Source organism: Tursiops truncatus, chromosome 3 (genome assembly GCF_011762595.2).
Source record: "Tursiops truncatus isolate mTurTru1 chromosome 3, mTurTru1.mat.Y, whole genome shotgun sequence".
Classification (NCBI taxonomy): domain Eukaryota; kingdom Metazoa; phylum Chordata; class Mammalia; order Artiodactyla; family Delphinidae; genus Tursiops; species Tursiops truncatus.
Genome location: NC_047036.1, coordinates 52,315,836 through 52,330,751, shown reverse-complemented (window position 1 = coordinate 52,330,751; position 14,916 = coordinate 52,315,836). Strand labels below are relative to the sequence as shown.

General features: G+C 35.2%; 1 protein-coding gene across 7 annotated transcripts in view; it reads right to left on the bottom strand.

Annotated features, from left to right (window-relative positions):
- The window catches only part of SREK1 (splicing regulatory glutamic acid and lysine rich protein 1), a 56,103-nt gene extending 41,642 nt beyond the window's left edge, over positions 1–14,461 (bottom strand). Inside the window, exons 1-5 of one of the 7 annotated variants that reach the window (XM_073802169.1) lie at positions 14,169–14,233; positions 6,574–6,601; positions 6,468–6,496; positions 1,027–3,908; positions 625–740 (exon numbers count right to left, since the gene is read on the bottom strand). In XM_073802169.1, coding sequence (XP_073658270.1) covers positions 625–687 — 63 coding nt within the window. In that variant the 5' untranslated portion in view covers positions 688–740; positions 1,027–3,908; positions 6,468–6,496; positions 6,574–6,601; positions 14,169–14,233. Of the gene's footprint in view, positions 1–624; positions 741–1,026; positions 3,909–6,467; positions 6,603–14,168 lie in introns of those variants that run through there. The other 6 variants (XM_073802170.1, XM_019929938.3, XM_019929937.3 and 3 more) reach the window with 6 other exon arrangements.
- Between the last annotated feature and the right edge of the window lie 455 nt (positions 14,462–14,916).

The window sequence follows — 14,916 nt, the reverse complement described above, 5'->3', positions numbered from 1 at the left end:
TTGGATTTATTTTTGAAGAAAAATGACTCTTATTTAAAATAAATGACCAGAATCTTTTATATAAACCAAGAACCCAGTAACAGCAAATCTTTTTTTGACACCACTTGGAAATCACAAATGAGGCATTAAATTACTATTTAATTCTGCTAATGAAAAATATTTTTGCCATGTTTTTACCATGTTACATTTTTCTCAGTATCAGACAAATGCTTCTCTGAGATATTTTTCCCATTACCAACGGTGTAAATCATTTCAAATTTTTCAAATGGATTTAGTCCTCCTGAACTGGGAAATATAGTTACCTAGATTCTCCAATTCCCTATGCTATCTAAAATGCTGAATTTCAATAACTGATTTTCTAATGAATAATATATCTCAATTCTCAAATTTAAATGAATCCCCAATTACTTCATAAGCAATTCCAAAAGGCAGTTCAAGTCAGTTACATGGGGAAAAAATTACGCAGATATTTCGAATTCTCTCCATTTAAAAACACAAATACTTAAAATAGAAATAGCTTTCTAAGCTCTTAAAAAAAAAAAAAAAAAACTTTCTAAGCTCTTTATTCAACCAATTACACAGTTAAATGATCACTCCCTTTAGAAGAGGGTGTATCATACTTACTGTAGTTAAGGGATTTGGAGTCGGTATGGGAAGCAAGCCTGCACCAGGCATCAGACTTGTCATGGTTGGAGCAGGAGCCAATAGAGAGAGAGCTTTGGCTTCCTCTGGGATTTTACCTGCAGAGGCAAGTTCCAAACATTAAAGAAAGCAGAAACACCACACAAACTTTATACTATGATTTTACAATTACCCTTGCACTTAAAAAATAATAATAATAAATGAATCTATCTATCAGATCCGTATAAAGAAATAAATAAGAACTTAAGTCTTTCCTTTTACCCTGCTCTACTAGGAAAAATAAAAGTGAGCAAAACTTCAAAGACTAACAATCTCATTAATGGAATATTATTTTAAAAATTGAATAATGTAGACAATTATTTAACACTTTGAGCTATGGGTCACCTGTACTGGAAACTTAATGTTCATGAACCAAACGATATCAAGCATGGACGCTTTCCCAGGACGGTGTTTTCGCGGTGATCGAAAGTTGTGTTACACATGACAACCGTTCGTGTTGGCTGCATCACTAATAGCACACAGAACATCAGATACAGAAAAGAAGAACATTTTTTAAAGTTTAATCCCCAGAAATGGCAAATAACCAAATTAGTCAAAAAAAAGAAAAAGAAAAAAACAAATATGTGCGAATTGAAATCTGTTCCTGAGTGTCCCTATCCTGTTAATTGAAACTACCTACTTGTGATGCAAACAATTTTGATAACCTTCCAAAAGATCCCATTTAATTTCAAGTAGACAGAAAAAACCAAAAGCCTACCACATGTAATCAGCTTCAATTGGAAAGGAAGCCTACACCCATTCAGTTAATAAGGCATCTCACCAACAATGACAGAGATGACTAAAAGAATCCAGTTCCAAAGAATATGCCTTGGGAAACTGCTAACATTTTTGAAAATGACTAACAAAAAAAAGTTCCCTAGTCTCAGGAAACTTCTTATATTACTGACTTTTAGAACCAATTTATGTATACTTATCTGAAGAGGGGTGGTTAATGCCTAAATGTCTTGCTTATAAGCGTCCTAAGTGCCTAATAATAACAACAACAATAACATTAAAATAACCCTAGACACTAAGAAAAAGAAATCCCTACGACTAAAAAAAAGGAAATTTACTCTGAATTAAGTCTATCAATTTGCCACATTTAATTACTGAATTCTAATCAATTAATTTTGATAAGGGCTGGGACTTTCACACATTTTTTCTGGTCCTTTCTCTCAACCTTCCCAAAAAGAAAATTTCTAAAAAGTTGACTACATATAGCAATTTCAGAACTACTCATAATTATGTGGTATTTGGCTACACGTTTCCATTATGAATTCTTCAAAAGTAATTTAAAGTACAAAGTCACGCCAAATTGAAAATAGCATATGGAGTAAATTTTCAAAAAAGCACCATGTGGGGTTTCAGTGGTAAAAATTCAACTTAACACAACCACATGTGCAGGGATAAATCTCTAAAAAAATTATCTGAATATATTTCTAAACATGGATGGAATTCAAGACGAATTTTAAAACTTGCTTTAAGTAGTGGTTACACCTTATTTATAGAAATACAGAAATCACATTTTATTAGCTTTAGCAAATGCCTACTTATTTCTAAGCTTTGCAACATCTAAGGCTATATTACCTTAATTTACTAATTTCAAAAACAAAGTCATTTTATTATTTCAGTAAATTCTGCATAAGCACTGATTTTAACATGCATTAAGATTAAAAGGCAGAAGGCCTTACTGAAGACATCAAATAACAGTAATTTATTTTGTATTTATTAGTTATTAGCATTAAGACATTTATCTGTATACTCACATATACTATTTACATCACTATCAGACCTGCTTTATCTGTTAAAAATAAGTATTACTTTTTTAATATTTGTAAAACCTGTACACATCTTGATAAGTCAACTGAGGTCCTAAGGTACAAACCCTATGCTTCACTACCCTAATTTATGCACCTAAAAAACAAATAAAGAGTTCCAATCTAGTAATGTCCCCAATTTAATATTACCTGTCCATTAAATAAGCAAAACTATCCACATGAAAGACCACACAAACAAAACGGGTATTCAATACAGGCCAAAAGTTGATTACTTAACATAATAAAGTCATTCAGTGTTGGCTTAAAAATAGTATCCGGAGGTTGTCTGCCTCTCACTGTCTCTCACAGTATAATAAACTATTATAAGTATTAAGTCTAACTAAAAGCACAATATTTTTTACTTTTCTAATTACCATTAAAGATACTTTAAGAAAAAAGTTCCATTGCTTAATTTTCAGGATAAAATTCTACCAAATATACCCTCCAAATACTATCAGAGTGTATAAAAGTATAAAACAAATAAGCATTTAGCATTTTTCCCAAACTGTACTCATCAAAGACAACTGAGAGAAAAAACAATGTCTCTCACTCATCCTAATCTCAGAATCCATTTAGAAACTAGTAATCTCTGAACATTTTTCAACAAAAAAATTCAAGCAAAAAAATACACACACAAGTGTAAGTATTCAACAGTTTCTCAAATATCCATTCCCCACGTAGGCAATTAAAAGTGTTTTCAAATCAAAGAAATGCTATTTTCTATAATAAATATCATAAAAGTGAAAAGTCTCCTCTTGTCCTCTACCCCCAGAATGTTATAAGAAATTTACTTATTTTCCTTGATGATTTTGTATGCCTAAAATTCTAAGGGAGGAGGACGAAAATTAGAAGCTATCAGTTGGTCTTTATGACAGATGCAGACTTGGGAGAAAACTGCAAAAATGTTACACTGAGATCAAAACATGTTCCTAAGAATCTCATCAGTGTTTTAGTGTTTTGGGAACAAAATGTACCTGATCAGTTTATAAACACCAATTAAGACTAGCATTGAGCTTCACGAAACCATATCCTAATTTACTGTGAAAATTTCTTTTATGTTAAGGATGAGCTCTACTAATCATCTCCCAATATAATTTGCAATGCAATGTTATGAACCCTTAATGGAATACCATTTACAAAGAACTGGAAAACCAGCTCACAAGTTAAAGTGAAAGAGATTTAACAAAACAAAAACAAAAACAAAAACAAAAAAAAAGGGACAAAATAAAGAAAAAGAAATGAAATTAAAGTAAAACAATAAAAAACAGAGACAGGGCGTCCATCTTCTGCGGTTCAGACTCCGATCTCATTTCCCCAATGAAGGTTTCACTTGACGGCAGGTTTAGTGGCATGGCAAACAATGCCTAACTCAGGCAAGTGTAACAGGTCTGCCTTGGCCAGTCTAGTCATCTAATAATGCACAAATATCACATAGAGAAAACATACAAAACCAAATTAATAGTCAAAATCCATCTACCAGAAAATGTGGACATAAACTTATGACTGATGATTAGGCTGACACCCTTATTATGTTTGACCTTATCTTTTTCTAAGTGTTAACATTTATAAAAAGAAATCTGAGATGCACGTAACAACAAAAAGAGGTCATATTTGGACGAGTATAATGAAAGTATATTTTATTTTGAAGTGGCATGTTTTATTAACGATAGCTAATGCTTAATATGTACAAAACTATTACACATCAAACATTACTTAAACGGCTTAGGATCTCACAGTACTACTGTCTGCATTAAAAAAAAACAGCAAATTGAAAGAAACTGAAAAAAACTTCTTACAATTTTTTTCTATGGTTTTCTCACTTCTTTCATAATGCTGTTTCTATAACATCAAGGAAAGAATACAATCAGTGAAGTAAACAGAAGACTGCTTACAGCACATCTCCTCTTACAGAACTTACTCCACTGGAACTCTTTCCTTTGATTTATTTCAAACTCACTTTGCTATCTTTTTTAACACAACAATACATTATTACTTTGCTTGCAGTGCATAATCAGATCTTTTAACAGCTCACTGTGACATTCTTCATGTTCTATAAATTCATTTTTGTTGTATTTAATGAAAAATGTGTATCTGAATGTTTTTCCAATACAAATTATTTTATAGGTTAGTGTTCTAAAATACTTTAAACTGGAATAAAAATATGCTTGAATTTTCACGTTCAAAAATAGCAAAATTTTGTCTGTTTGTTAATACTAAAAATATTCAAAAGCCATTATAATAAATGTGCATTTATTTATTTCTATCAAGTAAAACAAACAAACAAAAAGGAACCTCTACATGCCCATAATCTTGAACATTTATGACAAACCATGGTCACTTCTCAATATATGAAAAATTTTATGGGAATATAGCAAGGTTCCAACAGAGCAACACTAACAAAATTTTTCCTTCCAGTTCAATAATAAGCTAAAATCACAGAAGATACTGTGCTGCTGGTGGCATAATTTTTTGATACAATTAACACTCCCATTTAGTAAAACTTCTACCTGATTTATTTTTTCCCATGTAGTTTACTTGGTATGAAATTGGTATGAACTTGGTATACAGAACTAAATCATTACCAGCTCTTTTCTCACCTTGTTCTCCAATTTTGGGGTCATTGTCCCCTTAAAGATTAGTAGATAAAGATAGATTTAGCAAATAATTAACTTTAATTCATTTTTTATTTATTCTACTATATTCGCTATTATTTATTTTATTCTCCCTATCCCTCTCTAACTCCTAGACATGGGAAAAATACTTTCAAATTTATCTGAAAAAATCCAGAATGTCCTATTCTGGGACATCAAAAATATCAGAGTCATACTCACTGTATCTGACTAATGTTTCTGACATCCCAGAACAGGCATTCTGAAATATGCATAAAACCTTGAAAATGCAGCAAACTGTTTATTATACAGTATTTTAATGTGAGCCTGGTTTCTAAAAAAAGTTTTAAAACATGACATATGAAAGCTCCTTAAATTGTTTCAGGTAAAATTTTTATGTTGTAAAACAGTTACCACCAGCCACCAGTGAAAATATATTTTAAAGACATTTAAATTATAATAACCCAATTCTAAAATCCATGTACACATGTCATAGTCAGTGCTCTGAATAAAAGTTAATTACACACCAGAACTGTCAAATTCAGCACAGCCTAGTATAATGAATGTGAATGGCTCTGCAAATAGAAGTTACTAAAAAAATAGGCATTAATAATAATTAGCTCTTAAAGCAGGTTATGTCATAAAATTTAACGAATTACTATAAGGCCTTTGGCCTTGTTTCCACCTTCAACAACTATTTCCTCGATGGAGGCTTTGGAAAATTGCTTTCCATGATTTTTCTTCAATTAATCACCACCACCACCACCCCTCCCTCCCCCACAAAAAAAAGCCAGCAAAATTAAAAGTAAATTCTAGTTGCACAGCAAATTACACTGAATGTAAAATAATGGTCTCAGTAACAATTAAGGTAAATTACCTTAAGAAGATACTTTAAAGCTTAAATTATGAATATTGTTCTTAAACATAATTACTACCTAACCCCCATTTGTGTGAAATGTGTACACTGTTTTTATTTATGCAATATCTTTAATAGGTATACACAGGGGCAAATGCTTACTTATTTACACATTTTAAATAATGTCCTCTACCAACTTAATATTTTAATTTCAAAAAGCTTTCTTTACAACTTGCAAACTGAATACAGAAAGTCAAAGCAAACCAAAGAAGCCAAGTAATTTATAAATTTTTAAATGTTTAGCTATAAAATCTCAAATATACATAAGTAATAAATTAACCATTTTAATATATTTTATTATTACGTAAAATCCTTTCCACCTCCAAATTTCATTCTTACACACACACACACACCATATCTACTTGCCAATTTCTAGGAAAGCCAATGGTAGTAACAGACAGGACAGAGATTAAAATAACTGAAAAAAACATGTGAGATACTAACCTTCTGCACAAGGAACAACTATCAGAGCTCTGTCAATAAAAACCGTGTTAGTTAGATGCTGGGCCACGCCAACACTTGATGGATCACGAAACTTAACATAACATACTTTGGAAGAAAAAGCAAGAGGTGCGTTGCTGCAAGATAAAAAGAAAAACAATTGAACTAATTAACATTTGGTTGGTTTTCATTTAAAATTTCTTACTTATATCTTTACATAATCTTACAATCAAGACAGGAATTTTTGTTGCTAAGGATCAGTAAGACATGAAATAGCAGAACTTAGTCTTTTAATGGTGATTTGCTGCAATGACTGAAGGCACATCTAGGCAGGCCTATAGCCTTATTTGTTAAAAACCTGAAATTTAAATTAATGCCTTCTTAATCTGAGTGAAATGTGAAAACAGCTGACTTAACCCAAGGATGTCCAATCAGTGCATCATCATCAACAGGCAAAATCCCGTTTCATAAAAAAGCCCCAATCCTCAAGACTTCAAATTTTCTAACTACTTCCAACCCTCCCTAATGTGATTCCTGGCATTTAAATCACTAAAAACTTCACAACAGTCTTAGAAACAATCAGATAACCTGGAATTAAAATTAAGGTCTTTTGCATATACTGGCCTACTTCAGGCTAGGCAGCATTGTGATTTTCCAGACAAAAACTTTTACAAACAAAATTTTACATATTTTATATGCAAAAGAGCAAAGACTCTTATAAATCCTACTAGACTTAATCTAGGCAGGACTATAGGAAAAAGAAGCCAGACACGGCACAGATAAAAGCAATTTTTCCACAATATGAATCCATCATGTTAGATTCCAAAATACACTATCCTCATAAAGGATCATTTTGTCAACCTGCCCATAATTATGTTCAATTAAAGTCTGTAATTGTCTTTAGCAAATAAAAAAAGACACTAAATATACAGCTAATGTTTAACATAAATGTACAATCCTTCAAAATATTAAGTTTTTCACACTAAAAAAAGATCACTTGAAAAGTACTAAATATGCATTGTGCAGCAACAATAATTTACTTTAGTTTACAAAACAGGTCAAGGAAGTTCACCATAATCCTAGACCTAGTAAATGGCAAAGATGAGATTTAATGTCTAATCATCTAATTCCAAATCTCATGCAACCTTAATTATTCAATTAATCAAGAATTTTAAAGCCACTTTAATGTACTACTTATTTTGTAATTCCATATTCATTTTTTAATTAAAAATTACATACAGCAACAAATCCAGCTTGCTAACAGCTAAATATATTTATGATATTAACCAAACACTAAGATAATAAAATATATTTGCATTTAGAACTTTAAACTATATATATTATTAACATAACTAGTCAGGCTAGCAAAAGTAAAACTCTACCTCTTTCTCACCCAACCCAACTCAATTCTTTCCTGCCTAAGGCCATCTGATTCAGGCTTCAAGCCAGTCCTCTCCAACAACCTCCCCCTACTCAATATGTAAGTCAAGCTCTTGTTCTTGCCATGAGGTAAACACATCTGCATCCAGACTTAACTCACCTATACATTACCAAGTCACCAATTTAGGCCTCTCCAGAGCTCTAGATTCCCAGATCCAAGTGCCTGCTGGCATACTGCATGGTGATCTGTCAGTCACAGGACCCACCCTTGAACTTATTCTTAAATTCATTACCCTCCTTCTGCACCAATCCTGCCCTTTGTCCTAATTTCATATCTCAGTTAAAGATACTACCACATTATCTAAGTCAGAAATCCGGAAGTCGTTAATGTGACCATCATTAGTACTGTTCACCAAATATTTCCAAATCTCCTTCTGGCTACGTAATAAAATTCTATTTCTTTTTTCCTTGAAGTTAGGTGTGGCCGTGCAATTTGCTTTGGCCAATTAAATGTGAACATAATTGACATGTGTTCCTATTCAGTAGCCTTAAGGGCCACTGCTCGGTTCTTTTTCTCTGCCACAGTGACCAGCAACATCAAAGAGATGGGTGGCTGATATACCAGCTTCATCCCAGAATGAGTGACTACAACGAGTAGAGTCCCCAACCCCACCAGTTTAGTATAAGAAATAATCTTGTTTTTATCAAACTACTGAGATTTGTGGGTTGTTTCCATCCATGACCCTTCCTTCTTTTTCATCCTATTGGTCTTTAAATCCTCTGAAGACTGCCTCCCAAATAGTTGTCACATTAATTTCCTTCAACACTCTCAGTATCAATGCCTTCATTCAGGCCCTTATCATTTCTCACCTGGATTACTACAATGGCTCCTAACTAATCACACTGCATCCAATCTCAACTCCTCCTTATTAAAAATCTTCCACAAAAGCTGTTAGAGTAATCTTTCTAAACCCTAAATCTCTTCATGTCATGCAACTGCTTAAATTTCCTCAGACACCCTTCTTTTCTTGCTTCATCATTTAAAAAATCCAGGCATAAAAATACTTGTGGTTCCCAGAACACATCCTGAACCATCTGGGCCATCTTTGAACATGTTGTTTCATTTGGCTATGATGTGCTCTCTTACTGCCTTTTTGAACAGTAATTCCACTTTTCTTCAAGGCTCAAGTTTCGAAGTCTTCTGGAAAGCCATTTTAAAATATCAAAGTGACTAGGTACCCCCTCCTATATGTGCTACCAATACATCCTATATACTTTCAGCACAGTTTCCTTATGTGAAACCCTCAACAGATCTTTCAAGCTTTCAAACACAACTGATCAGCCACATGGCACAAGGGCTTATTTCACTGGCTAACGCGAAACCTGTAATTTGGGTGGCCTGACCAAATGAACTTGAAAGTCACTTAGAGTAAGGGCTTGGGCCAGATGCCACATGAGTACAGAATACGTCTGAAAAGAAATTGAGCACATACACAGAAACAAACTGAGCTGACAATAAAGCCTGACAGGAAGAGGCAGATAGTCGCCTTGGATGTTGATACCCTTCTGGTTCCCAGTCCCAGCTCCCACGAGGCCAAGTCTTTATTCTTCTACTCAGGGAAATCTCTTTCTTTTAATAATGTCTCTTCTTGAGCTAGATTAGGTAACACTGTTTCTGCCCTTTGCAACCAAAAAAAATCTATGATTACAACTAAAGCCCTAGCAATTTCAACAAGAATACTCTCTTTTAGCACTTGAAGAACCTGACAAGCCACCACTGAAACTGTATTTCCTAAACTGACAGATCCTTTTGTGAAAGGATGGAAACCTAAATCATCACTGTTGAAAACTACAAACATTTCCAAATATCCCTACTTGAAAACCACATCATTTCAAATTTAAAACATCCACAGGAATAAGAAATGTGAGCCTGGTTGGTAAACCACACACTACTTAGAGTTGAGAAGCCCAAAAACTGGTTAAAAGATGCTGATCTGTTCTGAACAGCATTATAGTAAGAGCATGGATCCTAGTGCTATAAGCAATTTTTTTCATCTTCATCTCCAATTACCTTCCTTAAAATAGAGAGTAAAAGCAACACAGTATTTACTTTATAAAAAATGTAAACATATGAGCTTTTCAGGAGAGGCAGTAACACTTTTATTTTGAATATTATAGGCTAAAATAATACAGTGGCAAGCCTAAATATAGATATCTCAGCAAACAAATGTGTATTTACAGATTTATAAATCAGTATATTACCAAATCTTATATTTAGATCTTCCTCTCTAGTATATCTAGGCTATTAAATAACATTTACTTTTTAAAAAATTAAATAGGATTATCATTTTCAAATTTAACTCTGACCTACACTTTTAATTTTTAAAAGGGGTTACATATTCCATTTGGTCTAAATGTATGCCTCTAAAGAAAGTAACAGTACTCAAACACAGCACATTTTACTTTGACCCCATTTGTTGAATCAAGTTTTCAAGTTTTGTTTTATTTCTTTAAATATAAAACCTTCTACAATCACTTTTCAAACAAATCAGAATTTCTCACCGGGAGTCTAATGGAGAAATCACAGAACCAACTTTTTGAGCACCAGTTAAATTTCTTAGACCCTAACTGGTTACCTTATTTTTCACTAAACATGGTGATGGCACTGTACAATCTTTTAAAAAATCAATGTGGTAATACTATGTCCAATACTTTATTATATTAATATACATCCCTTGAGGATCTATCAAAAAAGATACAATGCAAAACATGGTCAAAGTATATAGCTTTATGTATGGAAATATTAACTGACACAATGTATAACAGGGTTTCTCAGTAGGGCTCCAGTGATTGTCTGGATGCCACAATTCTCCTTTCTGTAAGACTTCCTTATGAATTATTGACACTTACCCACTAAATGCCAGAGGCCCTCCAATCACTGTGGACAATCAAAAATACACATTCTTCAAATATTTCTAGCTAAAATTCAATGACAGAATTTCAAACACACATACACACTTGAGACATCACCCTTTAAATATTACAATAAATAAAACACAACAATATGAAAAATGCTTACCACAGGCTGAGTGGTATAATGGTAACGGTGTATAAATCCTTTGATTACACTATATTAAACTAAATGCATGTAAAAAGGACTGGAGAGAGGTTTTGATAGGGTGGTAGGATCACTGCCAGTGTACCTTTTTCTCTATTTCTCCTGATATGACTATATTGGTTATATTAATTTTAGCTAGTTGACAGCTTTTACCTTATTGGTACTTTTAAAGACCAGAGAAGTGAAGAAAACCAGCAAGCAAAAAAACAAAAACAAAAAAAACCCACAAGTGCTGATGTTAGAAATCAGGCCAGGATTACCCTAGGGGTATTATGCACTTGAGGGGGGAGATGAGAACTCCTAGGGCACAGAGAATCCTATCCGGGTGCTGGATGTGTTCACTTTGTGAAAATTCAACAAGCTGTATACACTTATCCCTGCACTTTTCTGCTCCTTATACCTCCATGAAAAGCTTACTGAAAAAACAACAAAGATTTCTTACCATTGTAAAAAGGTTTCATGATGTATGAGATTCCCTTATTGAGTAAAAAGTTAAAACAGAAACTCTGGATATTTATCATCTGGTAGCACTAATAAGAATTTTTAATATTTACAGTGAATGTTTACACCAATTCTTAATGTTTAAAAAGAAACTGAATCATGGCCTCATGCCAAAAAAAAATAAATTTAAAAATCTGAATTTTCATATTAGCAACCAAATTCTTAAAATGTTAATGAGAAACTATTCTCACATTCTATTAAAGAAATATCATTCCAAATTTAAAACAAATGAATTTCTACTCAGCTTCCAAAGATTAATCATAAAATACTGTTTCCACAACACTGCAAAATAGAATCATCTGTCTTCAATACAACTACTACTATTGCATTTTTATGCATTTCGGCCCAAATCTGCAAACACATCTTTAATATAAGGACCAGGTTATGACAACTTCATTACAGAGCAAGCAGAAAACATGTCATTAGAAAAGCATGTAAATACTTGTGAAAAACAGGAATAGGCACTGACTGCCTTTAAGAAAAACTGGTCAAGGATTTTGCCTCGCCTATATGTGTTATATTTATGTTACAATTTTGCAAAATGTATTACAGTTTGTGACACAATAATTCTATATTAATGCACTGTTTAAGTGACGAGCTTTTTTATTCTCTGACTTCTAAACTCCAAGCAACTAATATTTGATTTCAAAAAACAGCCCATTACTAAATGTCAGATGATAACTGGCAGCATATTGCCACCCAAGTGCACTTTTCAACTATGTAAGTGGTGTTACGTTGGCAATGAAGAATATTCTGTGATATATTTCTTCTGCCCATGAGACACCTTATTATCACAACCTTGAAAGCAAGGTTAGTTTACAATCATGTACAAAATATTTTACTATTTGATTCCAATTCTTTCAGAATACAGCACTCCTCCAAACAGTTCTCAATTACTAAGAAATGTTCTGAGCGCTTAAATGAAGAGATAGCTGAAAGCACTTTCAAAGTTATAAGATATTCAAAGCTATACATGGGATGGCTAGTCAGTAAAGATACCTGTGCATGCCCTTATGAAGCATCTTTGACAAAACTGTATTACCGAATCTATTCATGTAGAACCAATTTATATAAACCCAGATAAGTCATTCTACAACACAAACTACAAGACAAAATATTAATGTCATGAAAAACTTTTAAAAAGGTGACTGGGAAAAAAAATAAAAGGCGACTGGGAGGGTGGAGGGGTGGCTGTCCTAGATTAGAGATAACCAAATGCATTGAGTGATCTGATTATATCCTAGATCAGAAAAAGAAAATGGAAAAAAGGCGTTATCAGTATAACTGAAGAAATTCAGATGTTATATTTTAATCAATGTTAAACTTCTTGGATGTGTTAATAGCATTGTGGTAATGCAGGAGAATGTACTTCTTAAGAGATTCACATTTAAGTGTTGAGGAATGAATAGTCATGGTGTCTGCAACTACTTTTAAAAGCATGGGAGAGGGGAGCGTTGTAGGGGTGTCTGTGTGTGTAGGTGGGGAGAGGGAGGGGGAGACACAAAGACAGAAATCAACCGTGGCAAACTATAAATGCAGATGAAGGGAACATGGGAGTTATTCTTTAGCTTTTCTGTATACATGAAATATTTCAAAACAAAAATGAGAAGAAAAACAAGTAAAATTTAAAAATCCAAACACCAACTTTTATCAATATCTATGCAGTAACAATGCAATATACTTACAGAGAGAAAACCGAAAAAAATAGGTCTACGTGCATCACTATGAAACAAACCAAAAAGTCAAATACGAATTTTTTTAAAAAGGAGAAAAATCCTGGGGAACTACTATCCCTTCCTTCAAAGGATTTTGACAAAATGAACAAAATACTGAGAATTTTCATATTCTAAGCTCTGGCTTTAAAAGTTTATGCCTGTAAGAAAGTAAACAACCTTCAAACCCCTTACAAATTCTGTGAGTAGATAGTACTGTACAAGGGAAATATTACTTCAAAATACACTACTCGGGAAGTGTCTGAGAACTATGAATGCCAGTCCAGATCTGGACTTTTAAAAGTATACAGCAGGAGTAATCTGTACGGACTATTACTTTTTCTGAAAGGTTTAGGACGGTGTGACCTTCTAGGAGGAAATTTTAATCCGTTGCCAAAAGGGTGAACAGACATGATCTTTAACAACATGGATGGGCTCGGTTAAACGAACCAAGAAGATGCTAAATTTGTGAACACAGGCCTAGGGACAAATTTAGGCCTAATTCCATCTGTCATCAGCTGCACACTTCCCCGTCAGCAACAACGGTCCGACACTGAGGCACTAAGAACTGGACAGTTTATCAGGCGCAGTCTCCGCGATTTGCCATTGCAAAAACGCTATCAGGATCTTGCCATGAGGACTACCGCGGGCCCACCTGCGGCCATCTTAAGTTCGGGAAAAAAAAGAAGGGGAGGAAGGGCACTGAATTCGAGGACCCGGCGGCGACCATAGCCCGGAAAGCACGAAAAAGGCAACCTCTCTAACTCCTCTGTAAGGGTTCTGGGCAGAGGTTAACCCACTAAATACGACTAACAAGGAAAGCAGGAGCGTGGGGCCCGGGCCGCGGTGCCCTAATCAAACATGGGCACCAAGGTAAACCCGGCGGTCACGTGACTGACACCGCGCGCCCCCGTCCGCGCTCTCCCCCATGCCTTGGTTCCCGAGGTCTCTCTGGCGCCCGCGCCCCTCCCCCAGCCGAGCTTGAGCACTTACTCCGGGGGGTAGAGCCGCAGCTCCTCGATTTCTCCTAGGAAGGAAAAAAGCGTCCGCATCTGCTCGCTGGTCACCGCCGACGACAGATTCGTCACCTGAATCACCGCCGTAGGGGTGAGGCCGAAGCCTAAGCCCAACCCGAAGCCGGCGCTGTTCATCCCGACCCCGCTGCAGCTGCCTGCCTCCCCAACGTCTACGACGCGTCAGCGACGAAGCCGGGAAAGCGGAGAACGCGCGGCCGCGAGCGCGCCCCCGCTAGCGAATTCACGGCAGCGGGCAGGTCTAGCCGTCCATTTCACAACTCCCCTGCTCCCAGGGCTGCGCGCGCCAGCCGGAAGCGTCTCCCCGGCAACCCGGCGGATCTCGCGGGGCTTCGGCCTGGGGCTCACGGGTACCTGAGGCCGTTTCTCCTGCTGCACTTCTCCCTGGCAAGGTTTTGGTCGAGTTTTTTCCCGGCCTCCACTCGATCAGTTTCTTGTGCTCCTGTAAACATGGGAGACCCAGCTCTTTCCAGTCTTTATACTAGATAGGACTGGGGAACCAAGAGGCCTGGCCTGCTGGTGCGGAGCTGTGAAGAAGGAATGACTCGAGCATCGCAGATCAATACTTGACCGAACTATAACGTGTCATTATTATATACAGGCAGCTCCCTCGCCCCGACTATTTTAAAAAATTGGCCGGCGTCCTAATTGTGAAAAAACTTGGGAAATTTTACAAAACCTGTAAAGTTTGAAGGAATTAAGGAAGG